The sequence below is a fragment of the Copadichromis virginalis genome, linkage group LG5 (assembly GCF_057382275.1).
Source record: "Copadichromis virginalis isolate Kocher_CV1m ecotype Utaka linkage group LG5, C_Virginalis_male_GT1.1, whole genome shotgun sequence".
NCBI classification, from domain to species: domain Eukaryota; kingdom Metazoa; phylum Chordata; class Actinopteri; order Cichliformes; family Cichlidae; genus Copadichromis; species Copadichromis virginalis.
Window position 1 is genome coordinate 12269113 of NC_140622.1, and position 27120 is coordinate 12296232.

Genomic DNA, 27120 nt, shown 5'->3' on the forward strand with positions numbered 1-27120 from the left:
TGATGGTAAATAAACACAGAGGATATTGCTTGTGAACAGTTTATTAGATAGATTAAAGTAGATAACCAATAACTAACAGCAATAACTAATAATAACTAATTTCTCGTTCAATAGTCCAGTGCACAGATGAGTGCAACACCCCGTTTGACCCAGTGCCTCTGGGTGTGATGTGTTGGCAACTCCAATGACACCACATAGTTCGTAGAGTGGCCGGTGGTGGACAGAGTCCCTGCAAAAGCACACAGAGCACTTCAGTGACTTAAAGACAAAAGTGTTTTAAACCATTTCTGTTTTTTCATTGCTACACTGAAGGAAGGATTTGTGAGCAGCCTAAGGTGCCAAGACGTTGGCATTGCGAGTGGAAAAAACTGAGCTGCACTTTCAGATGCTTCATGAAATTAGACCCTCACTGGAGTCTATTTTGGGTGAGTAATAAAACCAGCAAACAGGGATACGCACAAACCTATGACGGCACACCTACTGACTACAGATCATAACCTGAGCCAGAGTTTCACAAACATGGACTTTTCTTTTGTTTTTTCCTCACAAATTTACAAAAAACTCAAATTAATCTATATTATTTCTTATAATCTCTATACTAATCTATATCACTCCTCTATATACTGACCAGCTCGTGTGAGTGTCTTGTAGATAGGGCATACATAGATCCCTGAGGCTGGAGGCTTTCGGTTGGGTTTGGGGATCAGCCAGATGACGGCCATTTGGGTGTAGAGCTCCTTGGGTCTGGACTCTGCGAGCTGACCTGCCTTGTTATCCCAGCGAGCCCCCTCCAGGAATAGACCATGAATGTAGCAGCCTGTGTCTGGTGTTTCTGTTATCTCTGACACTGACTTCACTAATACCTGAAGGATAAATCATCACAAAAAAGTAGGTCAAGACCAGTGAAAACCTGGGTTAGGGTTGGGGTGGGGGTTAAAGTCATTATGAATGTAGCACTTTATATACATACAGATATGAAGCAATGTTCTACATCTGTAAGACTGTTCTTTAAAACATTGCTGCTAGTGAGGCAGCCTACAGTCTGACCTCAAAGTCAAATCCAATCGTGTCAATTGAGGTGCCGAAGCGACGGGCATAATTCTGGAGGGTTCCGGTGAGAAAAGCCTGCGGGAAAAAGAAGCCGCTAATCCAGAACGCAGGTGGAATGCCGTTAGAGATCCATCTCTGTAGGAAATTGATCCTCTGAAGCAGGTCTGACACCCAGGAGGCCAGAGGCTTCAGAGACGGGTAGGCCTGAAGAACGAGAACAGCGGAGTCAAACTGTGCATTCTCAGAAAGCACATTATTACATTTTAGGAGGAGAACAGAAATATCTTTATTTGATTTTCTGCCCAGTGAAATGGCACTTCAAATATTCAAGTCACAAGTGTGCACAATCTAGTGATACAAAAATTTGAAGAAAAAAAAGGATAACAACAGAGAGAAAAAAAGAGAATACATTCACATGTGCAGCCCCTGCTACAAAGTGAGTCACATGTAAAGTAACAGCTGTGTGTGCCTTGCCTTGGCTTTCCACATATCAGGCACCGCATTGTTGAATAAGCTGCGGGCCATAAGCTCGAGCGCGGATGACATCACCACTGAACCTTTCAAAGCCTTCACAGTATCTCTGAGACTCAGAGAGATGACCTCCAGCAGCTTGTTATATCTGAAAGATAAAAAACAAACAAACACAATTACAAGTTACTAAAGCACTAATAACCACATGCCCACAGTTTGAGTAAAACGCAATTTTCAGGGCATGACTTACCAGAAATCTACTAATATGTGTGAGGTAATGAGACACTCCCAGATCAGGTTGATTAATGTGCAAAAATTTCTTTTTGTGCATAGTTCCACAAAAACAGATAAGCATTCACCTTGCAGAGGAATGATGAAATGACCCCGTATGTTTCATTCCTCCTCAAATTTCTTCGTGATAACAAAAAACCTTCACTTAATGGACAAAATATTTCTACTCTCTATATATACAAAAAAAAAAAAAGTTTGCTGATCAATACGAATGACTCGGGAGATGCTAAGTCGGATTCTGGGACCTTCAGCCTCCAGACTCACTCTGGACAAATTTCTGACTAATAGTACAGCCTAATGTTACCTGATGACCTCCTGGATGAGCACAGTGTTCATGGACTCCTCGTAGAGCACCGGGTATTTTCCCATCACTTCTTCAATGTCAAAAGGAGGAGGGATCTTTTCAACGATGCCTGCCACTATCTCCTCCACTATCTGTAGCGAAGAAAGAAAAACAGATCATAGACAACACATCACATGCCCCGCACCTCTCAAACTCTATTTAATTACAAAGCAATCAATAACAATTAGTGCTAAATTGAATTATTAAGCAATCAATAACATGATGCTAGTAGTAATAATAAAGACATCTAAAGACAAATGAATCTGTATCAGTACCTCCTCAAGAGTTTTGCCCTCAGCAGATGTAGCTCGGGGCTGGAGACGAACCACAGCTTCTAACAAGCCAAAGGCCTCATTTTGAGCAAAGCTGATGTTAGCGTTGTCATGGAGACCAAAGATCTCAGGTGTGTCATTGATGGGCAAACCACGAATGTATGCCAAATAACCCTAGGGTCACAATTGCCATGACAGCGAGTCAGTCAAGCAGTCAGTGTTTGACATGATCAGAGTTAACATTTTACAGCATTTTTAACAAAATGTCTTGATTGGACTGCATTTCTAGTCTAAGCTTAAATCACAAGCTTTCAGGCTTTTCTGCAATCTGTGTTACTGCAGGCAAATACTCACCGCCTCTCTTGTTATATTTCCTTGTTTGAGAATGGCAGCAAGAAGAGAGAAAACAGTTTCTATTGTTGTGAACTTGTTAAAGAACAAACTCACACAAAGGGAAACACACTGTGGCATTGCAGCACAGTAACTCATGTGATAGTTTAACTTCTCTGAGCTGTGGAAACTTTTGTTCTCTATGACTGATTTGTATTTGATGGCTGTGTGACTCATGGTGTTTTACATGACTGATGTTTCCCCCCAGGCTTGGCTAACTTAGCCTTACTTCCAAAAAATGCATATAGCATGACTCTTTTCTGTTTTTTAAAACAAACATACTGTATGCCCCTATTTAAGTTTGATAAGGCACACACTTGCCTTTTATACTTTGCTTGTCTCACAATCAATAGCCTGTTATAAACTCAAAATTATGTATAGTAAACAGAGAGTTCTGAGTTTATCTAACCTTGATATCCAGTTTTGTGTCTATTTGCCGGTAGACTCCAGATGCACAGTAGACGTGATCACTACTGAGGACAGCAGGACAATAGAAGTCCTCCACCACACTGAGCAGACATCGTCTGTCCCAGTCATCTGTCACACGGCCACCATAATTAATCTCTCCTGCAGTGTATTTTAGAACCTGGACAGGTGGAGGACAGCAATGGGAGACAGACAAATGAACATGCTCAGCACAGGCAGATGCACACACATAATTTCTACCAAAAACCAGAACACAGGCGTCTTTCCTAGATGGCCTGTGTTTCTGCTTATAGCTTATACATCAACTATCTGTAAGAAACATTCTTATAACTGTAAGAAACAGTATGTATAAGTAGGAGCAATTTGAAACATCATCTTCAAATAGGTAATGAAACAGAGACAGAAGTGTTGCCTCCACCTTGTATGGGATGTCCTGGTACTCATCCAGGAACATTTTGAGCTGGCTGATACAAATGTTCAGGTCGCCATCAGTGAACTCATAGGGAATGTTGAAGCCCAAAGGGCCAAACTTTCGTCTCTCCAAAGCAATTCCATGGAACAGGCAGAGAGACAGCAGCAAAGACTTAAAGTCTGCTGTCTAGACAAGAAAGAAGAGTAGAGGAACCATTCATAGCAAATCTACACACTGGTTTGAGAAGACTTTACTATATGTTGTCAAACCAAAGCAGCAGGAGCTAAATATGGGAAACCAATCAGAGACACTAGAAGTACTTGAGACAGACCTTGGTGGAAGAGGAGAGAAAATCATTAGTGAGCCTCATGTAGGTTTTCTGTAGGTTGGCCTTGATGCCTCTTGGAGGTTCAATGGTCATCTTGGAACCATTCTGCAGAACAGACACCGGGAACTTATTGCTGGGAAGACTTGTGAGCCACAGGCGGAAGTTCTCGTGCACCTGTACAGGAAAAGAGACAGATTTTTCCCTTGGAATATAAAGGATGAAAAAGCTCTGTGTCCTTGGCTAGTCTAGCATATACACACTGAGGATCTGTTTTGCTTCTGGTTTATATTTGTGTCCTCTTGTTGTCACCTTTAGTGGGTTGATGTTTTCAATAAGTTTCTCCAGGGTAGGCATCCAGCTGGGTGCCAGATGACAGTTCTGGAAAAAAACCCAGTGACCTCTTTCCATGGCATCGTGCATCATACTCTCAGCCCAGGGGCCCTGAATCACACAAATGACAGCATTTCTGATAGGTTTAATCATTATTGGAGAAGCTGGTCTCATAAATAATATTTTGACTGTGGGCCTCAGTGCATCTGCCTACAGCTGAAAGGTTTTGGACACTCAGTTGAAAGACAGAAATTGAGAAGGGGGATACAAAAAGCCTGACACGAGCCAAGATCACGTAATTGCAAGTAATGTGATGCTAATGTCTATTGAACGTCTAAAGTGTGCTGCTAGAAGAATGTTGCCAGCACGGTTTAAGGTTTTTGGACACTGAGTCTGCATTTATCATTCAAGCTTCTTAAGCTCATTTATGGCCCCTAGAGTACATTGTCCTGGAATGGTCATAAATAGTGAAAACAATTAGCACAGCGGTGCTCTCATTCTCATTCTCACCAAGACAAATGACACTGGCCTGGTTCAGTGAAAATGTGATTTACAGCAGATTCCTGTGAGTCAGAGTGTGTGTGTGAGAGAGAGTGAGAATTCCCAGGCCCCCCTTCTAAAACTGACCTGGCCTTGGCCAAGAGAGATGGCGCTCATTTTCTTGGAGAATTGCATGACATCAGCAAATTTGTAGAGGTCAGCAGCAGGGTCGGTGCCAGGGGACAGAACAAAGATCAGGGGAGTGGAGGAAGATGACTCTGCGAAGACGACAGACAGGTCTGATGTCTGCAGAAAGATGGAAAGAGAAATAAGCCATAATTGATGTTATCACATACTGTGTCATAGTGTCATGTTACTGCACACAACTGAGATTTACTATGCATTTTAAGACGGGAGAAGTACTTTACCTGAGGCTCTATGAAGCGCTGTCCTAACTCAGCAGCAACAAAGTCCTGCAGGCCTTGAATGAGGCAGTCAGCCCTCAGACAGCGCAGGACCAACAGCTTCTGGAAAGAGTCCAGGATGACATCCCACGCTCCTGGGAGGGGCTCCCTTTAGGCAAATATACAGACATAAGCACAGCTTGTTAGACACTCACAGCTTCTGCAACGTACAAATGAAGGTGCAAAGTGTGAATGTGTTAGCACGGTGTTTGGCTTTACATGCCTGTGAGGCTGGCTACTGTCAAAAATTTTCTTGAAGCCCTCCAGATGTTCAGGGAAGCTTTGCGCCAGGTTAGAAAAATTTTTCAGAGTGCTGAGGCCTAAAATGTCCTGCCAGGCACGTTCTGACAGCCAGCTTACTGCTGGGTTGGCCAGCTGTTGGACAGGCATTGCTCCAGACAACAGGTAGCGCCACTCGACCTGTCAAAAGGAGGCGATGCAGCTTCATCACGTGTATTTAGGCTGCTTAAAGAAGATGACAGATCCCCTTCTTGCCGTTACTCACCATGTCAATCTTTTTGTCGTTCATCATGATGCGAGCGCACAGGAGAAAGGCAAACATCAGTTTGTGTTTCTCAAACAAGCTGCGACATATATTACCATAGAGGCTGAAGGTGAAATATTCATTGATGTTCCAGATTCTCTCCTCCACTGTGTCTGTGTGAAACATGTCAAGAAAAAAGGTGCTACCATAACATTGTTCACATCTGGTTCTTGTGATTTTGTTATCTTCACACATGTAGTTCAGTGTATAATCTTGCTGACTACCTGCACTTCTAGAGTTGGCAATACCAGACAAAAAGATTCCCAGGAACCACTCCAGAGAGTACTGGTACATTGGGTCAACATTGGACAGATCTGACACGCAGAAGAAGAGGATCTGTGCACGCACAGCCACAGGGACATACTCCAGACGGGCAGCATCAATGTTCTGCTCTGTCTTTTCTGCTGCCTTCACTTTAGCCTGCCAGAAACCCCAACATCGAAAACAGAGCAAATGTGGCTTAAAAGTTTAATGATGCATCACCAACATTTTATGAACAAGGGTGTAAAGAAAATTATTTAAACACTTCCCCGATATACAATATTGGACACAAAACTTTTCCACTGCCTGACCTTGATCTCTCCAGCTTTGATCTTCGAAGCCTCCAACACTCGGATGAGCTCCTCATTGTCCACAGGATTGCCTTCTGTGGAGCTGAGTCGGAACAGTATCTCATCCTCAATTTCTTTCAGTTCCTGCTTCATCTTGGCATTGCTGGTGATTAGCTGGTTCTTTGCAACCTCCAAGTCTTGCTGCTCTTTAGCCACCACCATCCCCAACAACTGGTCTTGTAGACCACTGAATATAAATAGAATGCACAGTCCCACAAATTCAGACCGTATGAGTAAGTATCACTAACAGAAACAGGTTTGCAGGATTCAGGACAATGTCCAAGCAATTACATTTTAACATCCTGCCAATCTTTTCAGTTATGGACTAAATAAATTATAATCACAGCAGATACTAAAATTAAAATGTGTGTTACCTGGGTGACAGGGTGAAGTTTATGAGTGTGACTTTGGCAGAAAACTCTGGAGAGTAGTGTGGGTTGGGCAGCTTGGTTGTGAGGTACATCTTGAAAGACTCGTGGTAGTCGATGAGTGAATCGCCCAGTTTCAGTAAAGTATGGCCTTGCTGCTTAAAAGTCTTAATAGGTGTGAGATAAACATAGTGGTGTGTTAGAAAGGTGAATAACACTGAAATAAAAAGAACCATTTGTTTGCAGCAGGTGTGTGAGTAATTACCTGTTGTAACAGGACAGGTTCTAGAGCAGGATCTAGTTCTTCCCCCACATTCTCTAAGAGGCAGGGTTTACCGAAGCGGATTGCATTCTCAAGCCTGCGCAGGAAGTCCCGGTCACTGAGTTTCACAACCTCCAACCCACTGTCCTTTTCCTGGGTGACCACAGGAAACATTTATGAGTAAGCAGTAAATCAAAAATCTATTTAAGCATGTATGTGTTAATAATATGTCCAGAGTTTGTTACACATCACTGCAGGTACCTGTGATGTTGTTGTTAACATATTAATTATGTGCACTAGAAACTTTATGATACTGACACTTGATCATATAATTACATATCACATTAAAAAAATAAATTAAAGGAACACTTTTTAATCAGACTATAGCATCAAGATAGTTAAACTTATGGGATATTGATGTGGTCAGTTAAGTAGCGGTTGGGGTCAGTTTCAGTTTCAGCTGCTTTGGTGTTAATGACACTAACAACAGGTACACTGGAGGGTCAATGAGGCAAAAACAGCAATAATTTTACAGGTAGAGGCCACTGACATCTTCCCCTTCTCATCTTTTCAGCCTTCTGTAGGTCAATCATTTTCATTTCCATCAAACAATGTGGCATCCTGTAATTCCTAACACAATCCCAAGCAAATATCTGTATAGTTAAATGTATGTTAAAGTGTTCCTTTATCTTTTTTGGGCAGTGTATATCCAAATACTGCTCTTTTTCTTCTCTCAAGTTTTGACATAATCAGCACAGTTTGACCTCACCATGTTTTTAATCCATGTGTTTGCTTGTCCCTGAGGATCAATGAAGAGGGCCCAGCGCAGAGAGTACTGAGAAACCACACCATTTTCCACAGAAAGGTTGTCCTTGGGCAAACCTGCTATCTACAGGCACATAGAAATAAAAAATAACATTAACACAATAAAAAGTCAAATTAACCCAGAAAGGGTGAAAAAACAAAATAAGGCACTCCTATGAATAAATTGCCTCCAACCTGCCAGGTGCGGATGTTCACTGGATCTCCCAGAGTGCTGACCAGGTTGGGTACATCAGTGTGTGGAACACCCAGCTCTTTGAAACCTTTCAGCAATTCTTTAGCCATGGCTGCTCGGTACTCTCCCTGCCCCCCCCCCCCCCCCCCCCCAAAAAACCAAACAAACAAAAAAACAAAAACAAAAATAATCAACACACAAATTACGCTTCATTGATAACTGCATATACAGTATATTGTATTGTGGGAGAGGACCAGATGGAGACATGCTAAAATGAGGAATATAGACAGATACAGATACAATGCAACATTTTATTATGATAAACTTACAGTGAAGGGTCCCAAGTATGCAATATATCCTGCAGACAGAAGCATGTCACCGGCTACGTTACTGATCATGTAATCCAAATGTTGTACTGTCTCCTTCCAACGCACTTTTTCATCTGCCAATCCACCAATAAGCTGGGAAATATAAAAACAGACTAACATTTAAGGACACATAGTAACTGGTATCGTAAACCTTTCTGCTTTCTGTTGTTTTATTTTTTCATATTTATGTATATGTTCCAAACAGTTTTAGTATATAGACTGAAACAATTGCATTACTATATAAGTTAATGTGTTGTTTCTAACTGCTTGATTTGGCCATGTGGGTTGTAACTGTAATTTTTACTCCCAGTTGTCTGACCTTGTCTGCTCGGACGAGGCGAGCCTCACATAGTTGATACTTATTGTCCAGCTCGTCCTTCTTAGCTAGGCAGTCCTGGTACTTGGCCTGCAAAGTGGCAATCCCAGCTTCAACTCCTGCCAGTTTCTCTTTGGCTTTATCCAGATTTCGCTGGGTTTCTGCTAAGTCCTCTTGGGCTGCCTGGAGAGCTATCTGCACGCAAATTTACACATTTACTGTTTTGATGACTCTGTTATCTGAAAGACATATTACTATATCAATTGTATGTCACACATAAATAATTAACACAGTTTTACCCTTTTAGGTTCCACAGCCTTCGCCACAAAGTTATATGCATGCATGGCTCGCACCCACTGGCAAATGGAAGTGCAAGCTTTGGAAATCTTGGCAATGGAAGCTGGCTGAAATTCCTCATTATCTATATATGGCTGGATTAAGCTGATCACATTCTCTGGGATGTTATCCTGCAGTATAGGAGGCAGAAAAAGCTGCTTTTAATACACTGCAAACATCAAACACTGAAACTTGAAGCATAAACTCAAATCTGAGAAAGTCAACAATAACGTTCTTGTCAATACATACTACACCTTATCATATTTGAAGAGACTTTCCAGAAACTTTCCAGGGTCCTGGAGCAGACCCTTCCCAGGCTCCCAGTAGTCATCAACCTTGGTGCCAGGTTTCTCCCCGGGTACCTTTTTGGGTTTGATGCCTTTCATAATGCACACTGAAGTAGTGACCCAGCATAGATCAAATGTAAGCACAAAAGTAGCCAAGGTAGTGTTTTTCCTGGAAATTTTAAGTGAAAGGATAAAGTAACTGCTTACCACTTTAGTTTAACAATGATTAATGAAATGTAACCGTGTAACTCATCAGCAGTCTGCACAGTATGGTCACATATTAAAACTGAAGAATATGTTGTACTTGTTGTTGTCAGCCGGTGATCGGCTGTGATCAGCTGATCACGGGGCCGGGGTTAAAAGAGAGACGCCACCCACCTGTTCGCCGCTCAGACATCAGTATCCTCGTGTCACGAGCTCCGAAACTCTGCGACATCAGTCTCCGCCTGATCCAGCAACTGTGAGTTACAACCCCTTTCAATCCTTTTCCTCTTCCCGGCTCCGCTCGCTCTCTGTCTGTAACGACCGTTCCGAAGCCACGCTTCGTGCTCAGGTCATTACTAGAATAACTGCGTGTCTGCTCCAAACCCACCGCTAGCCTTCGCCGCGCTTGGGTCTAGCCAGCACGCCACACGGGCACGCCGAATTACTGTGTGCGATCCGCCCGGCCGTGACAGTTGTAGTGTTTCATCATGGGTCCAGTTTTTACCCAGGTGCTTAAAGCCCTTCTTTACCCTCATGTAACACCAACAGTAACTTCCAACCACTATTTCCTGTTCCTGTCAGTCAAACAAACAGACGACAAACATCTTCTATAAACAGGAATAATGTCATTTTATCGGATTAGAAAACATCTAATCTAGCGTTGATATTACACTGCTGTTTAGTGTCTGGCTGATCTCAGTGTCACCAAAATATCTGCCCTACATGTCAAACAATGAGAGAACTTGAAACAGTAACATCACCTAGCAGCTTATTTTAATTAGTGCTAACGTTTTGTTTGCTGGCTAACATTGCTATTATTATAGTCACAGTTAATTGACTTTGAATAGCTTTATTTCAAAAGTAATTTTACAATTTCACAGCCATTTACCTGTGTTAACTGTACATGCTGTAGGTCATAAGGCGTGCATGGATCATTTTTATAATCAGCCTCTTATCTTTTGTCCACCACAGGCTTTGCCATGATAAATTGGTCAGTTGACAACCAGGAGCCGTACACCTTAACCTCAGAGGCCAGGACATCCAGGGGCAGTGTGAACACGTACTTGTTTAAATGGGACGCAAGACGGACTATAGAGGGCCACCCGCTTGCCAGACAACCAAGTGCTGTCCCTGTCCACGGCCAGTGTGAGAAGGACTCTCACTAAAGTCAACCCACACAAAGCTGCTGGACCAGACAATATACCTGGACGCGTGCTCGGAGCCCGTGCTGACCAGCTGACTGATGTCCTAGCGGGCATCTTTAACATCTCCCTGAGTCAAGCTGTTGTGCCACAGTGCTTTAAAACCACCACCATCATACCTGTCCCCAGACCTTCCCAAAGCCTAATTCCACAATGATTGCCTGAGCCTATTCTTGTTAAATGATGAAAAACTCAAAGGCACGTTTGGGCAGTGGATCTGTGTGAAATCAGCAGCTTGCAAAACTAAATCAAAATGTGTGCAATTGATTCTAAAAATAGAAATCACAATAAAGTTCAACATTTACTAAAACCGCCATTCAGTCATCTGAGAGTCTTTACTCATGAAATTATAACGGTTAGATGAATGTATATGCAGTGATTTACTGATCAATGATAAAAGGGGAGATTTATGCAATAACGAAGACTGTCATGAAAAGTATTTGGCATCTGATCTCCTGTAACCTGCGGAGCTAAGCTGTTTTACCAGCTCTGCTCTCTGATTTTTCTTTTTTCTTTTATGAAAAAACACAAGTTGTCAAAGTTATTTGTTTGCAAATGTATTTCAGAAATATCGACATACTTTTTTTAATCAGCAGAAACTTTATGTCAGTAGTGCAAAAACCTGCACTGATCTGACCTCATTTCTTCCTCATCCTGATTCCTGACCTGGGAAGGGAGAGAAATATTTGTTTTTGTTTGTCTTCTTGTTTTATTTAATTCCTTGTGGGATTTGGATCCAACACATAAAGTATGCATATTATGCACACACACAAACACACATGCAGCTATTACCCATTTCTTGTATTCTTGAATAAAGACATTGATTTGACACATTTAATTAGTGACCAATTGTTTTTATTGTTCAATTATTAAGAAAAAAGAAAAGGTGGGGGTGGGTGGGATGGAAAGTAAAGGGAGAGAGGAGAGAAAACCCCAACAATCCCCTCTGAGCAAGCACTAGGCGACAGTGGATAGGAAAAACTCCCTTTAAAGGAAGAAACCTATGACAGAACCAGGCTCTAGAGGGGGCAGTCAACTGTCGGGACTGGTTGGGGGGTGATTGTGAAAAGAGGGGAGGGAGATGGGAGAGGTGTTAGTAGTTAAGGGGGGGGGGGGGGGGGATTAAGCTGGAACAGAGGTGGGAGAGGAAGAGGCGACATTGGCAGTACTGAAAGAAGGAGTGTTCCTCCTCCAGAAGAAGCAGAAGCGTTTTTTCTGTTTCTTCAGCTGCTTTTCCACGAGCACCTTTTTCTCGAGGATGAGGATTTTCAGCTCCTCGATTGTTTCGGTGTTTTGCTTCTGCAGCTTGTTGCATTTTTTCTCCACTTCTTCTATTACGGCTTGTTTTTCTTCCAACCTTTCTTTCAGCACTTTAGATGTTGCCTCCTGTTTCTCAAACTCCTGGAGAAGAAGTTTTTCTTCTCTCTGCTTACTGACCAGCTGTTCTCTCTCTTGAAGCAGGTCTTGATATTTGTGCAGTGTCTCTTCGAACTTTACCTGCAGCATCCTGTTGTTTCCCTCCATGAGCTGGAGTTGGCACTCCATGTCTCCCTGCTTTCTGTCCAGCTGCTCTTTCTCTTGCAGGATTTCTTTATTTTGTAGCAGAGCTTCATCAAGCTTTCCTTGCAAGCTTTCATTTTGTTGCTTGATGCTCTGCAGATTGGAATCCATTTCTTTTTGTTTGATTTCTTGTTCCCTTTTCTCTTGGAGAAGCTTCTCATTTGCTTGCTCTGTGCGATCAAGCCTTTTTTTGTCAACATTGTACATTAGCTCCATGTCTCGGAGATTGGAGTGCAGCCCTCTCTTTTTCGTGCTGTCTTTCATCTTCTCCTGGAGGAGTTTTCTATTTTGTCGCAGAGCTTGATCAAGCTTTCCTTGCAAGCTTTCGTTGTGTTGCTTGATGCTCTGAAGCTTGGAATGCATTTCTTTTTCTTTTAACTCCTGTTGCCTTTTCTCTTGGAGGAGCTTCTCATTTGCTTGCTCTGTGCGATCAAGCCTTTTTTTGTCTACACTGTACATTAGCTCCATGTCTCTGAGATTGCTGTGCAGCCCTCTCTTCTTCATGCCGTCTTGTTTCTTCTCTTGGACAAGTTTTTTATTTTGTTGCAGGGCTTCATCAAGTTTTCCTTGGAGCTCCTGGTTCTTTTTGTCCATGTCATGGAGATCCTGTTGTTTCCCCTCAATAATAGCTTCCTTTTCTTGAAGCTGGAATGACAACTTTTTTAGTTGAGCGCTCTTTTGCTCATTTTCCTCCATCAAGAACTTAATCTTCTCTGCGTTTCTGAGCGCTTCATCCTCCAGTTCTTCCAAACGCTTTTCCTCTAGTTCCACTTGGTCACACCAGGGAAGAGAGGAAAGGGAAGAGTCTAGTGGCTCATCCCAAGGAAGAGCATAGGGGTCAACTTCTTGTCCCTTTGGATTTTTTTGAGACATGTTTGGTCTGGATACAGTTACAACTGCAAAGGATCCAAATATTTCAAAAGGCTTTTCTGGCGAACGGTTCAATGCTGCACACATCAAGGCTGCGAGAAACGGACTAAAAGTCGTTGCTCTTCACCCCTATTTATAGGTTTTTGGATCAAAGGAAAGAATGGTGGTAAGATTCTACGTGTGTGACGTCATAATTCTGTAAGGCAATGAGGTTGTCACGTGATATTTTTGGAGGAGGGCATTTTTCAACTTGGACAAATTATCAGTAAAGTTTCAATCTCTGTTATTTTCCCCAAAAAACGTGTTGTCGCAATCATGTTTTCTACTGTAATTGGTGCCAACAGATGGCGCAGTTTAAAGTTGGCTGTTACTCTGCCCAGGCTGCTACCATAGAAGAAGAATGTAGACCAATAGTACTTTAACGATGTCCGCTGATCGTTTCCGTGTAAATCTTAGCATTGCTTTAGCCGTCAAGCTAAAGGTTTAGCTTCATACTGCCATATTTTCAGAGTAACAAAATATTTAAACGGTCTCAGATCATGGTGAGTATTTGAAAAAATGTTTATTTAATGTGAAGCCTGTGATGTGGAAAGGTTAGCAAGCGTAATTTTGCCTATTGTGTTATACACGGGTGCTTACATCCGAGTAGTGTTGATCTTTTCTAAGGTCCATGGGTTTATCCAACGAGCAGCTAAGTCACCGTTATATCTGTAATTTTGTGTGCAACGTCTTAATGCAAAAACAAAAAAAAACCCAAATCAACGCAACGAAGCAAAGACTAAACAAAAAACAAAAAAAAAACCCCACAATGCGTTTTTAAGCTCTCTCTGCGTTCACTGCCTCTGCAAGTGTCAAACTTACTCGCTTTAGCTGATGCTAACCAACATTAGCGCTTACGGTTCGTATATAAACACAACTGTCAGCCCTTCACTTTTGGTGCCGACAACATTTTGAGCATTTTCTACAGTTTGTGAAATGGTCGCCATTGGCATTACATGCCAGTAGTGTTCGCTAATTGACTTTACCGGGGATTATATTTATTACAACGTTACTGCGTGGGAGTGATCATAGTGTATGCTTATGAACGTGAGTGGTAGGTGTTATTAGTGCGACTTTACCCTTAATTAGTTTTCCCACCGGAAGTAGAGTTGTTTATGCGACGTGATGGCTAGAGCAGTCCCAAACAATCGATTGCGTTTCTTAACAGACCAATTCTCTCCAAACTTTTAGGGTAAGCTAGACTCGAGATATGGTTGCAATAATACGAACAAGAGCGCAACAGCATATTGACAATGGCGAGAACTTTAATATTTACATTGTGTTAGTGCACCCATCGCTCCGCATCCTTAACGCTACATTGATGTCGAGAGTCTCTGACACAGCTGTGCTCTGCAGCACAGACACCCTGCTTATCTGTGATTCGGCCAGACTGGTGTTGAACTCCAAAGACATGCGCGGGGTTAGGTTAGTTGCTGTTGGTGTGAGTGGTTGTCTGAGTCTCTCTAATAACCCTCCAACAGACTGGCGACCTGTCCAGGGTGTACTTTTGCCCTATGACAGCTGAAATACAACCTGAATAAAATAAGTAGGAGAAAATGAATGATGTTTATGAACTGTAGTTAATGTAGTCAGACAATAAGTTACCGAGCAACAGGCCACAAGTCTTGGTGCAGAATCATACTAAGATTTAAAAAATAAAATGTTGGCACTGGTGTTTGAAACAGTATACTGTCAGTAAGACTGGAGCAACTGCACACATCTGGAAACTAATAACTAGAGTAGTTAGTAACATTTTGTTACTGCATCCATTTAGCCAGGTATAATTAGCATGTCTACATACATGTCATTTCTAATGTGGTCCTATGTGGTATGTTGTAGGACAGTGAAGTGTCTGACACTGACCATGTAGCAGTGCCTGAGAACACTGGTATGGAGGGGGAGAACGCACCTCTTTACTGTATTTGTCGGAAACCAGACATCAACTGCTCCATGATGTAAGTATATATCAGTTTTATATTTGCAGTATGCGCAGTAGGGGTGGGCGCTAGCTTCAGCAATGTTATCAGAGGTTTTTTTTTTAAAATGAAGAGCTTCTATTTCGAGAAAACTACCAATAAGGATATATGCACAGATATAGAAAACAATACTGTAACATTTTATTGATGCTTGCAGTTTGGAGGCAGCAGTATTTGCAAGTGTAACTAAATTCCAGGCATTTTCCATCCTTCTTTTCCTATCAGCTTTTTTCTAGTTGTCAGTGTGAACCAAGGTGTCAGCAGCAGCATTATAGTGCAAAAGTAGTGACCCAGCATAGATCAAATGTAAGCACAAAAGTAGCCAAGGTAGTGTTTTTCCTGGAAATTTTAAGTGAAAGGATAAAGTAACTGCTTACCACTTTAGTTTAACAATGATTAATGAAATGTAACCGTGTAACTCATCAGCAGTCTGCACAGTATGGTCACATATTAAAACTGAAGAATATGTTGTACTTGTTGTAGTGTTTCATCATGGGTCCAGTTTTTACCCAGGTGCTTAAAGCCCTTCTTTACCCTCATGTAACACCAACAGTAACTTCCAACCACTATTTCCTGTTCCTGTCAGTCAAACAAACAGACGACAAACATCTTCTATAAACAGGAATAATGTCATTTTATCGGATTAGAAAACATCTAATCTAGCGTTGATATTACACTGCTGTTTAGTGTCTGGCTGATCTCAGTGTCACCAAAATATCTGCCCTACATGTCAAACAATGAGAGAACTTGAAACAGTACCATCACCTAGCAGCTTATTTTAATTAGTGCTAACGTTTTGTTTGCTGGCTAACATTGCTATTATTATAGTCACAGTTAATTGACTTTGAATAGCTTTATTTCAAAAGTAATTTTACAATTTCACAGCCATTTAGCTGTGTTAACTGTACATGCTGTAGGTCATAAGGCGTGCATGGATCATTTTTATAATCAGCCTCTTATCTTTTGTCCACCACAGGCTTTGCCATGATAAATTGGTCAGTTGACAACCAGGAGCCGTACACCTTAACCTCAGAGGCCAGGACATCCAGGGGCAGTGTGAACACGTACTTGTTTAAATGGGACGCAAGACGGACTATAGAGGGCCACCCGCTTGCCAGACAACCAAGTGCTGTCCCTGTCCACGGCCAGTGTGAGAAGGACTCTCACTAAAGTCAACCCACACAAAGCTGCTGGACCAGACAATATACCTGGACGCGTGCTCGGAGCCCGTGCTGACCAGCTGACTGATGTCCTAGCGGGCATCTTTAACATCTCCCTGAGTCAAGCTGTTGTGCCACAGTGCTTTAAAACCACCACCATCATACCTGTCCCCAGACCTTCCCAAAGCCTAATTCCACAATGATTGCCTGAGCCTATTCTTGTTAAATGATGAAAAACTCAAAGGCACGTTTGGGCAGTGGATCTGTGTGAAATCAGCAGCTTGCAAAACTAAATCAAAATGTGTGCAATTGATTCTAAAAATAGAAATCACAATAAAGTTCAACATTTACTAAAACCGCCATTCAGTCATCTGAGAGTCTTTACTCATGAAATTATAACGGTTAGATGAATGTATATGCAGTGATTTACTGATCAATGATAAAAGGGGAGATTTATGCAATAACGAAGACTGTCATGAAAAGTATTTGGCATCTGATCTCCTGTAACCTGCGGAGCTAAGCTGTTTTACCAGCTCTGCTCTCTGATTTTTCTTTTTTCTTTTATGAAAAAACACAAGTTGTCAAAGTTATTTGTTTGCAAATGTATTTCAGAAATATCGACATACTTTTTTTAATCAGCAGAAACTTTATGTCAGTAGTGCAAAAACCTGCACTGATCTGACCTCATTTCTTCCTCATCCTGATTCCTGACCTGGGAAGGGAGAGAAATATTTGTTTTTGTTTGTCGTCTTGTTTTATTTAATTCCTTGTGGGATTTGGATCCAACACATAAAGTATGCATATTATGCACACACACAAACACACATGCAGCTATTACCCATTTCTTGTATTCTTGAATAAAGACATTGATTTGACACATTTAATTAGTGACCAATTGTTTTTATTGTTCAATTATTAAGAAAAAAGAAAAGGTGGGGGTGGGTGGGATGGAAAGTAAAGGGAGAGAGGAGAGAAAACCCCAACAATCCCCTCTGAGCAAGCACTAGGCGACAGTGGATAGGAAAAACTCCCTTTAAAGGAAGAAACCTATGACAGAACCAGGCTCTAGAGGGGGCAGTCAACTGTCGGGACTGGTTGGGGGGTGATTGTGAAAAGAGGGGAGGGAGATGGGAGAGGTGTTAGTAGTTAAGGGGGGGGGGATTAAGCTGGAACAGAGGTGGGAGAGGAAGAGGCGACATTGGCAGTACTGAAAGAAGGAGTGTTCCTCCTCCAGAAGAAGCAGAAGCGTTTTTTCTGTTTCTTCAGCTGCTTTTCCACGAGCACCTTTTTCTCGAGGATGAGGATTTTCAGCTCCTCGATTGTTTCGGTGTTTTGCTTCTGCAGCTTGTTGCATTTTTTCTCCACTTCTTCTATTTCAGCTTGTTTTTCTTCCAACCTTTCTTTCAGCACTTTAGATGTTGCCTCCTGTTTCTCAAACTCCTGGAGAAGAAGTTTTTCTTCTCTCTGCTTACTGACCAGCTGTTCTCTCTCTTGAAGCAGGTCTTGATATTTGTGCAGTGTCTCTTCGAACTTTACCTGCAGCATCCTGTTGTTTCCCTCCATGAGCTGGAGTTGGCACTCCATGTCTCCCTGCTTTCTGTCCAGCTGCTCTTTCTCTTGCAGGATTTCTTTATTTTGTAGCAGAGCTTCATCAAGCTTTCCTTGCAAGCTTTCATTTTGTTGCTTGATGCTCTGCAGATTGGAATCCATTTCTTTTTGTTTGATTTCTTGTTCCCTTTTCTCTTGGAGAAGCTTCTCATTTGCTTGCTCTGTGCGATCAAGCCTTTTTTTGTCAACATTGTACATTAGCTCCATGTCTCGGAGATTGGAGTGCAGCCCTCTCTTTTTCGTGCTGTCTTTCATCTTCTCCTGGAGGAGTTTTCTATTTTGTCGCAGAGCTTGATCAAGCTTTCCTTGCAAGCTTTCGTTGTGTTGCTTGATGCTCTGAAGCTTGGAATGCATTTCTTTTTCTTTTAACTCCTGTTGCCTTTTCTCTTGGAGGAGCTTCTCATTTGCTTGCTCTGTGCGATCAAGCCTTTTTTTGTCTACACTGTACATTAGCTCCATGTCTCTGAGATTGCTGTGCAGCCCTCTCTTCTTCATGCCGTCTTGTTTCTTCTCTTGGACAAGTTTTTTATTTTGTTGCAGGGCTTCATCAAGTTTTCCTTGGAGCTCCTGGTTCTTTTTGTCCATGTCATGGAGATCCTGTTGTTTCCCCTCAATAATAGCTTCCTTTTCTTGAAGCTGGAATGACAACTTTTTTAGTTGAGCGCTCTTTTGCTCATTTTCCTCCATCAAGAACTTAATCTTCTCTGCGTTTCTGAGCGCTTCATCCTCCAGTTCTTCCAAACGCTTTTCCTCTAGTTCCACTTGGTCACACCAGGGAAGAGAGGAAAGGGAAGAGTCTAGTGGCTCATCCCAAGGAAGAGCATAGGGGTCAACTTCTTGTCCCTTTGGATTTTTTTGAGACATGTTTGGTCTGGATACAGTTACAACTGCAAAGGATCCAAATATTTCAAAAGGCTTTTCTGGCGAACGGTTCAATGCTGCACACATCAAGGCTGCGAGAAACGGACTAAAAGTCGTTGCTCTTCACCCCTATTTATAGGTTTTTGGATCAAAGGAAAGAATGGTGGTAAGATTCTACGTGTGTGACGTCATAATTCTGTAAGGCAATGAGGTTGTCACGTGATATTTTTGGAGGAGGGCATTTTTCAACTTGGACAAATTATCAGTAAAGTTTCAATCTCTGTTATTTTCCCCAAAAAACGTGTTGTCGCAATCATGTTTTCTACTGTAATTGGTGCCAACAGATGGCGCAGTTTAAAGTTGGCTGTTACTCTGCCCAGGCTGCTACCATAGAAGAAGAATGTAGACCAATAGTACTTTAACGATGTCCGCTGATCGTTTCCGTGTAAATCTTAGCATTGCTTTAGCCGTCAAGCTAAAGGTTTAGCTTCATACTGCCATATTTTCAGAGTAACAAAATATTTAAACGGTCTCAGATCATGGTGAGTATTTGAAAAAATGTTTATTTAATGTGAAGCCTGTGATGTGGAAAGGTTAGCAAGCGTAATTTTGCCTATTGTGTTATACACGGGTGCTTACATCCGAGTAGTGTTGATCTTTTCTAAGGTCCATGGGTTTATCCAACGAGCAGCTAAGTCACCGTTATATCTGTAATTTTGTGTGCAACGTCTTAATGCAAAAACAAAAAAAACCCCAAATCAACGCAACGAAGCAAAGACTAAACAAAAAACAAAAAAAACCCCACAATGCGTTTTTAAGCTCTCTCTGCGTTCACTGCCTCTGCAAGTGTCAAACTTACTCGCTTTAGCTGATGCTAACCAACATTAGCGCTTACGGTTCGTATATAAACACAACTGTCAGCCCTTCACTTTTGGTGCCGACAACATTTTGAGCATTTTCTACAGTTTGTGAAATGGTCGCCATTGGCATTACATGCCAGTAGTGTTCGCTAATTGACTTTACCGGGGATTATATTTATTACAACGTTACTGCGTGGAAGTGATCATAGTGTATGCTTATGAACGTGAGTGGTAGGTGTTATTAGTGCGACTTTACCCTTAATTAGTTTTCCCACCGGAAGTAGAGTTGTTTATGCGACGTGATGGCTAGAGCAGTCCCAAACAATCGATTGCGTTTCTTAACAGACCAATTCTCTCCAAACTTTTAGGGTAAGCTAGACTCGAGATATGGTTGCAATAATACGAACAAGAGCGCAACAGCATATTGACAATGGCGAGAACTTTAATATTTACATTGTGTTAGTGCACCCATCGCTCCGCATCCTTAACGCTACATTGATGTCGAGAGTCTCTGACACAGCTGTGCTCTGCAGCACAGACACCCTGCTTATCTGTGATTCGGCCAGACTGGTGTTGAACTCCAAAGACATGCGCGGGGTTAGGTTAGTTGCTGTTGGTGTGAGTGGTTGTCTGAGTCTCTCTAATAACCCTCCAACAGACTGGCGACCTGTCCAGGGTGTACTTTTGCCCTATGACAGCTGAAATACAACCTGAATAAAATAAGTAGGAGAAAATGAATGATGTTTATGAACTGTAGTTAATGTAGTCAGACAATAAGTTACCGAGCAACAGGCCACAAGTCTTGGTGCAGAATCATACTAAGATTTAAAAAATAAAATGTTGGCACTGGTGTTTGAAACAGTATACTGTCAGTAAGACTGGAGCAACTGCACACATCTGGAAACTAATAACTAGAGTAGTTAGTAACATTTTGTTACTGCATCCATTTAGCCAGGTATAATTAGCATGTCTACATACATGTCATTTCTAATGTGGTCCTATGTGGTATGTTGTAGGACAGTGAAGTGTCTGACACTGACCATGTACCAGTGCCTGAGAACACTGGTATGGAGGGGGAGAACGCACCTCTTTACTGTATTTGTCGGAAACCAGACATCAACTGCTCCATGATGTAAGTATATATCAGTTTTATATTTGCAGTATGCGCAGTAGGGGTGGGCGCTAGCTTCAGCAATGTTATCAGAGGTTTTTTTTTTAAAATGAAGAGCTTCTATTTCGAGAAAACTACCAATAAGGATATATGCACAGATATAGAAAACAATACTGTAACATTTTATTGATGCTTGCAGTTTGGAGGAAGCAGTATTTGCAAGTGTAACTAAATTCCAGGCATTTTCCATCCTTCTTTTCCTATCAGCTTTTTTCTAGTTGTCAGTGTGAACCAAGGTGTCAGCAGCAGCATTATAGTGCAAAAGTAGTGACCCAGCATAGATCAAATGTAAGCACAAAAGTAGCCAAGGTAGTGTTTTTCCTGGAAATTTTAAGTGAAAGGATAAAGTAACTGCTTACCACTTTAGTTTAACAATGATTAATGAAATGTAACCGTGTAACTCATCAGCAGTCTGCACAGTATGGTCACATATTAAAACTGAAGAATATGTTGTACTTGTTGTAGTGTTTCATCATGGGTCCAGTTTTTACCCAGGTGCTTAAAGCCCTTCTTTACCCTCATGTAACACCAACAGTAACTTCCAACCACTATTTCCTGTTCCTGTCAGTCAAACAAACAGACGACAAACATCTTCTATAAACAGGAATAATGTCATTTTATCGGATTAGAAAACATCTAATCTAGCGTTGATATTACACTGCTGTTTAGTGTCTGGCTGATCTCAGTGTCACCAAAATATCTGCCCTACATGTCAAACAATGAGAGAACTTGAAACAGTAACATCACCTAGCAGCTTATTTTAATTAGTGCTAACGTTTTGTTTGCTGGCTAACATTGCTATTATTATAGTCACAGTTAATTGACTTTGAATAGCTTTATTTCAAAAGTAATTTTACAATTTCACAGCCATTTAGCTGTGTTAACTGTACATGCTGTAGGTCATAAGGCGTGCATGGATCATTTTTATAATCAGCCTCTTATCTTTTGTCCACCACAGGCTTTGCCATGATAAATTGGTCAGTTGACAACCAGGAGCCGTACACCTTAACCTCAGAGGCCAGGACATCCAGGGGCAGTGTGAACACGTACTTGTTTAAATGGGACGCAAGACGGACTATAGAGGGCCACCCGCTTGCCAGACAACCAAGTGCTGTCCCTGTCCACGGCCAGTGTGAGAAGGACTCTCACTAAAGTCAACCCACACAAAGCTGCTGGACCAGACAATATACCTGGACGCGTGCTCGGAGCCCGTGCTGACCAGCTGACTGATGTCCTAGCGGGCATCTTTAACATCTCCCTGAGTCAAGCTGTTGTGCCACAGTGCTTTAAAACCACCACCATCATACCTGTCCCCAGACCTTCCCAAAGCCTAATTCCACAATGATTGCCTGAGCCTATTCTTGTTAAATGATGAAAAACTCAAAGGCACGTTTGGGCAGTGGATCTGTGTGAAATCAGCAGCTTGCAAAACTAAATCAAAATGTGTGCAATTGATTCTAAAAATAGAAATCACAATAAAGTTCAACATTTACTAAAACCGCCATTCAGTCATCTGAGAGTCTTTACTCATGAAATTATAACGGTTAGATGAATGTATATGCAGTGATTTACTGATCAATGATAAAAGGGGAGATTTATGCAATAACGAAGACTGTCATGAAAAGTATTTGGCATCTGATCTCCTGTAACCTGCGGAGCTAAGCTGTTTTACCAGCTCTGCTCTCTGATTTTTCTTTTTTCTTTTATGAAAAAACACAAGTTGTCAAAGTTATTTGTTTGCAAATGTATTTCAGAAATATCGACATACTTTTTTTAATCAGCAGAAACTTTATGTCAGTAGTGCAAAAACCTGCACTGATCTGACCTCATTTCTTCCTCATCCTGATTCCTGACCTGGGAAGGGAGAGAAATATTTGTTTTTGTTTGTCTTCTTGTTTTATTTAATTCCTTGTGGGATTTGGATCCAACACATAAAGTATGCATATTATGCACACACACAAACACACATGCAGCTATTACCCATTTCTTGTATTCTTGAATAAAGACATTGATTTGACACATTTAATTAGTGACCAATTGTTTTTATTGTTCAATTATTAAGAAAAAAGAAAAGGTGGGGGTGGGTGGGTGGGTGGGATGGAAAGTAAAGGGAGAGAGGAGAGAAAACCCCAACAATCCCCTCTGAGCAAGCACTAGGCGACAGTGGATAGGAAAAACTCCCTTTAAAGGAAGAAACCTATGACAGAACCAGGCTCTAGAGGGGGCAGTCAACTGTCGGGACTGGTTGGGGGGTGATTGTGAAAAGAGGGGAGGGAGATGGGAGAGGTGTTAGTAGTTAAGGGGGGGGGGGGGGGGGGATTAAGCTGGAACAGAGGTGGGAGAGGAAGAGGCGACATTGGCAGTACTGAAAGAAGGAGTGTTCCTCCTCCAGAAGAAGCAGAAGCGTTTTTTCTGTTTCTTCAGCTGCTTTTCCACGAGCACCTTTTTCTCGAGGATGAGGATTTTCAGCTCCTCGATTGTTTCGGTGTTTTGCTTCTGCAGCTTGTTGCATTTTTTCTCCACTTCTTCTATTTCAGCTTGTTTTTCTTCCAACCTTTCTTTCAGCACTTTAGATGTTGCCTCCTGTTTCTCAAACTCCTGGAGAAGAAGTTTTTCTTCTCTCTGCTTACTGACCAGCTGTTCTCTCTCTTGAAGCAGGTCTTGATATTTGTGCAGTGTCTCTTCGAACTTTACCTGCAGCATCCTGTTGTTTCCCTCCATGAGCTGGAGTTGGCACTCCATGTCTCCCTGCTTTCTGTCCAGCTGCTCTTTCTCTTGCAGGATTTCTTTATTTTGTAGCAGAGCTTCATCAAGCTTTCCTTGCAAGCTTTCATTTTGTTGCTTGATGCTCTGCAGATTGGAATCCATTTCTTTTTGTTTGATTTCTTGTTCCCTTTTCTCTTGGAGAAGCTTCTCATTTGCTTGCTCTGTGCGATCAAGCCTTTTTTTGTCAACATTGTACATTAGCTCCATGTCTCGGAGATTGGAGTGCAGCCCTCTCTTTTTCGTGCTGTCTTTCATCTTCTCCTGGAGGAGTTTTCTATTTTGCCGCAGAGCTTGATCAAGCTTTCCTTGCAAGCTTTCGTTGTGTTGCTTGATGCTCTGAAGCTTGGAATGCATTTCTTTTTCTTTTAACTCCTGTTGCCTTTTCTCTTGGAGGAGCTTCTCATTTGCTTGCTCTGTGCGATCAAGCCTTTTTTTGTCTACACTGTACATTAGCTCCATGTCTCTGAGATTGCTGTGCAGCCCTCTCTTCTTCATGCCGTCTTGTTTCTTCTCTTGGACAAGTTTTTTATTTTGTTGCAGGGCTTCATCAAGTTTTCCTTGGAGCTCCTGGTTCTTTTTGTCCATGTCATGGAGATCCTGTTGTTTCCCCTCAATAATAGCTTCCTTTTCTTGAAGCTGGAATGACAACTTTTTTAGTTGAGCGCTCTTTTGCTCATTTTCCTCCATCAAGAACTTAATCTTCTCTGCGTTTCTGAGCGCTTCATCCTCCAGTTCTTCCAAACGCTTTTCCTCTAGTTCCACTTGGTCACACCAGGGAAGAGAGGAAAGGGAAGAGTCTAGTGGCTCATCCCAAGGAAGAGCATAGGGGTCAACTTCTTGTCCCTTTGGATTTTTTTGAGACATGTTTGGTCTGGATACAGTTACAACTGCAAAGGATCCAAATATTTCAAAAGGCTTTTCTGGCGAACGGTTCAATGCTGCACACATCAAGGCTGCGAGAAACGGACTAAAAGTCGTTGCTCTTCACCCCTATTTATAGGTTTTTGGATCAAAGGAAAGAATGGTGGTAAGATTCTACGTGTGTGACGTCATAATTCTGTAAGGCAATGAGGTTGTCACGTGATATTTTTGGAGGAGGGCATTTTTCAACTTGGACAAATTATCAGTAAAGTTTCAATCTCTGTTATTTTCCCCAAAAAACGTGTTGTCGCAATCATGTTTTCTACTGTAATTGGTGCCAACAGATGGCGCAGTTTAAAGTTGGCTGTTACTCTGCCCAGGCTGCTACCATAGAAGAAGAATGTAGACCAATAGTACTTTAACGATGTCCGCTGATCGTTTCCGTGTAAATCTTAGCATTGCTTTAGCCGTCAAGCTAAAGGTTTAGCTTCATACTGCCATATTTTCAGAGTAACAAAATATTTAAACGGTCTCAGATCATGGTGAGTATTTGAAAAAATGTTTATTTAATGTGAAGCCTGTGATGTGGAAAGGTTAGCAAGCGTAATTTTGCCTATTGTGTTATACACGGGTGCTTACATCCGAGTAGTGTTGATCTTTTCTAAGGTCCATGGGTTTATCCAACGAGCAGCTAAGTCACCGTTATATCTGTAATTTTGTGTGCAACGTCTTAATGCAAAAACAAAAAAAAACCCAAATCAACGCAACGAAGCAAAGACTAAACAAAAAACAAAAAAAAAACCCCACAATGCGTTTTTAAGCTCTCTCTGCGTTCACTGCCTCTGCAAGTGTCAAACTTCCTCGCTTTAGCTGATGCTAACCAACATTAGCGCTTACGGTTCGTATATAAACACAACTGTCAGCCCTTCACTTTTGGTGCCGACAACATTTTGAGCATTTTCTACAGTTTGTGAAATGGTCGCCATTGGCATTACATGCCAGTAGTGTTCGCTAATTGACTTTACCGGGGATTATATTTATTACAACGTTACTGCGTGGGAGTGATCATAGTGTATGCTTATGAACGTGAGTGGTAGGTGTTATTAGTGCGACTTTACCCTTAATTAGTTTTCCCACCGGAAGTAGAGTTGTTTATGCGACGTGATGGCTAGAGCAGTCCCAAACAATCGATTGCGTTTCTTAACAGACCAATTCTCTCCAAACTTTTAGGGTAAGCTAGACTCGAGATATGGTTGCAATAATACGAACAAGAGCGCAACAGCATATTGACAATGGCGAGAACTTTAATATTTACATTGTGTTAGTGCACCCATCGCTCCGCATCCTTAACGCTACATTGATGTCGAGAGTCTCTGACACAGCTGTGCTCTGCAGCACAGACACCCTGCTTATCTGTGATTCGGCCAGACTGGTGTTGAACTCCAAAGACATGCGCGGGGTTAGGTTAGTTGCTGTTGGTGTGAGTGGTTGTCTGAGTCTCTCTAATAACCCTCCAACAGACTGGCGACCTGTCCAGGGTGTACTTTTGCCCTATGACAGCTGGAATACAACCTGAATAAAATAAGTAGGAGAAAATGAATGATGTTTATGAACTGTAGTTAATGTAGTCAGACAATAAGTTACCGAGCAACAGGCCACAAGTCTTGGTGCAGAATCATACTAAGATTTAAAAAATAAAATGTTGGCACTGGTGTTTGAAACAGTATACTGTCAGTAAGACTGGAGCAACTGCACACATCTGGAAACTAATAACTAGAGTAGTTAAGTAACATTTTGTTACTGCATCCATTTAGCCAGGTATAATTAGCATGTCTACATACATGTCATTTCTAATGTGGTCCTATGTGGTATGTTGTAGGACAGTGAAGTGTCTGACACTGACCATGTAGCAGTGCCTGAGAACACTGGTATGGAGGGGGAGAACGCACCTCTTTACTGTATTTGTCGGAAACCAGACATCAACTGCTCCATGATGTAAGTATATATCAGTTTTATATTTGCAGTATGCGCAGTAGGGGTGGGCGCTAGCTTCAGCAATGTTATCAGAGGTTTTTTTTTTAAAATGAAGAGCTTCTATTTCGAGAAAACTACCAATAAGGATATATGCACAGATATAGAAAACAATACTGTAACATTTTATTGATGCTTGCAGTTTGGAGGAAGCAGTATTTGCAAGTGTAACTAAATTCCAGGCATTTTCCATCCTTCTTTTCCTATCAGCTTTTTTCTAGTTGTCAGTGTGAACCAAGGTGTCAGCAGCAGCATTATAGTGCAAAAGTAGTGACCCAGCATAGATCAAATGTAAGCACAAAAGTAGCCAAGGTAGTGTTTTTCCTGGAAATTTTAAGTGAAAGGATAAAGTAACTGCTTACCACTTTAGTTTAACAATGATTAATGAAATGTAACCGTGTAACTCATCAGCAGTCTGCACAGTATGGTCACATATTAAAACTGAAGAATATGTTGTACTTGTTGTAGTGTTTCATCATGGGTCCAGTTTTTACCCAGGTGCTTAAAGCCCTTCTTTACCCTCATGTAACACCAACAGTAACTTCCAACCACTATTTCCTGTTCCTGTCAGTCAAACAAACAGACGACAAACATCTTCTATAAAC

The 27120-nt window shown here is 41.7% G+C and overlaps 4 protein-coding genes across 4 annotated transcripts; all 4 read right to left on the bottom strand.

Annotated features, from left to right (window-relative positions):
• Positions 1 to 25: 25 nt before the first annotated feature.
• On the bottom strand, positions 26 to 9467 carry LOC146709007 (dynein axonemal heavy chain 1-like). The gene is made up of 24 exons (XM_085455977.1): positions 9314 to 9467; positions 9023 to 9190; positions 8727 to 8918; positions 8369 to 8500; positions 8042 to 8167; positions 7812 to 7931; positions 7046 to 7195; positions 6787 to 6947; positions 6374 to 6599; positions 6026 to 6221; positions 5763 to 5914; positions 5481 to 5677; positions 5222 to 5366; positions 4941 to 5099; positions 4293 to 4424; positions 3987 to 4157; positions 3662 to 3841; positions 3227 to 3403; positions 2431 to 2601; positions 2117 to 2247; positions 1525 to 1669; positions 1048 to 1254; positions 629 to 863; positions 26 to 229 (listed from the first exon to the last, which is right to left on the bottom strand). Exons 1-24 carry the CDS (start codon positions 9443 to 9445, stop codon positions 108 to 110), a joined length of 3927 nt encoding a protein of 1308 aa, XP_085312103.1. The 5' UTR covers positions 9446 to 9467; the 3' UTR covers positions 26 to 107.
• A 2106-nt stretch (positions 9468 to 11573) lies between these two features.
• Positions 11574 to 13935, bottom strand: LOC146709008 (uncharacterized). The gene has a single exon (XM_085455971.1). It carries the CDS (start codon positions 13267 to 13269, stop codon positions 11875 to 11877), a length of 1395 nt encoding a protein of 464 aa, XP_085312097.1. The 5' UTR covers positions 13270 to 13935; the 3' UTR covers positions 11574 to 11874.
• A 3290-nt stretch (positions 13936 to 17225) lies between these two features.
• Positions 17226 to 19567, bottom strand: LOC146709009 (uncharacterized). The gene has a single exon (XM_085455972.1). It carries the CDS (start codon positions 18911 to 18913, stop codon positions 17519 to 17521), a length of 1395 nt encoding a protein of 464 aa, XP_085312098.1. The 5' UTR covers positions 18914 to 19567; the 3' UTR covers positions 17226 to 17518.
• A 3296-nt stretch (positions 19568 to 22863) lies between these two features.
• On the bottom strand, positions 22864 to 25238 carry LOC146709010 (uncharacterized). The gene has a single exon (XM_085455968.1). It carries the CDS (start codon positions 24569 to 24571, stop codon positions 23177 to 23179), a length of 1395 nt encoding a protein of 464 aa, XP_085312094.1. The 5' UTR covers positions 24572 to 25238; the 3' UTR covers positions 22864 to 23176.
• Positions 25239 to 27120: the final 1882 nt, after the last annotated feature.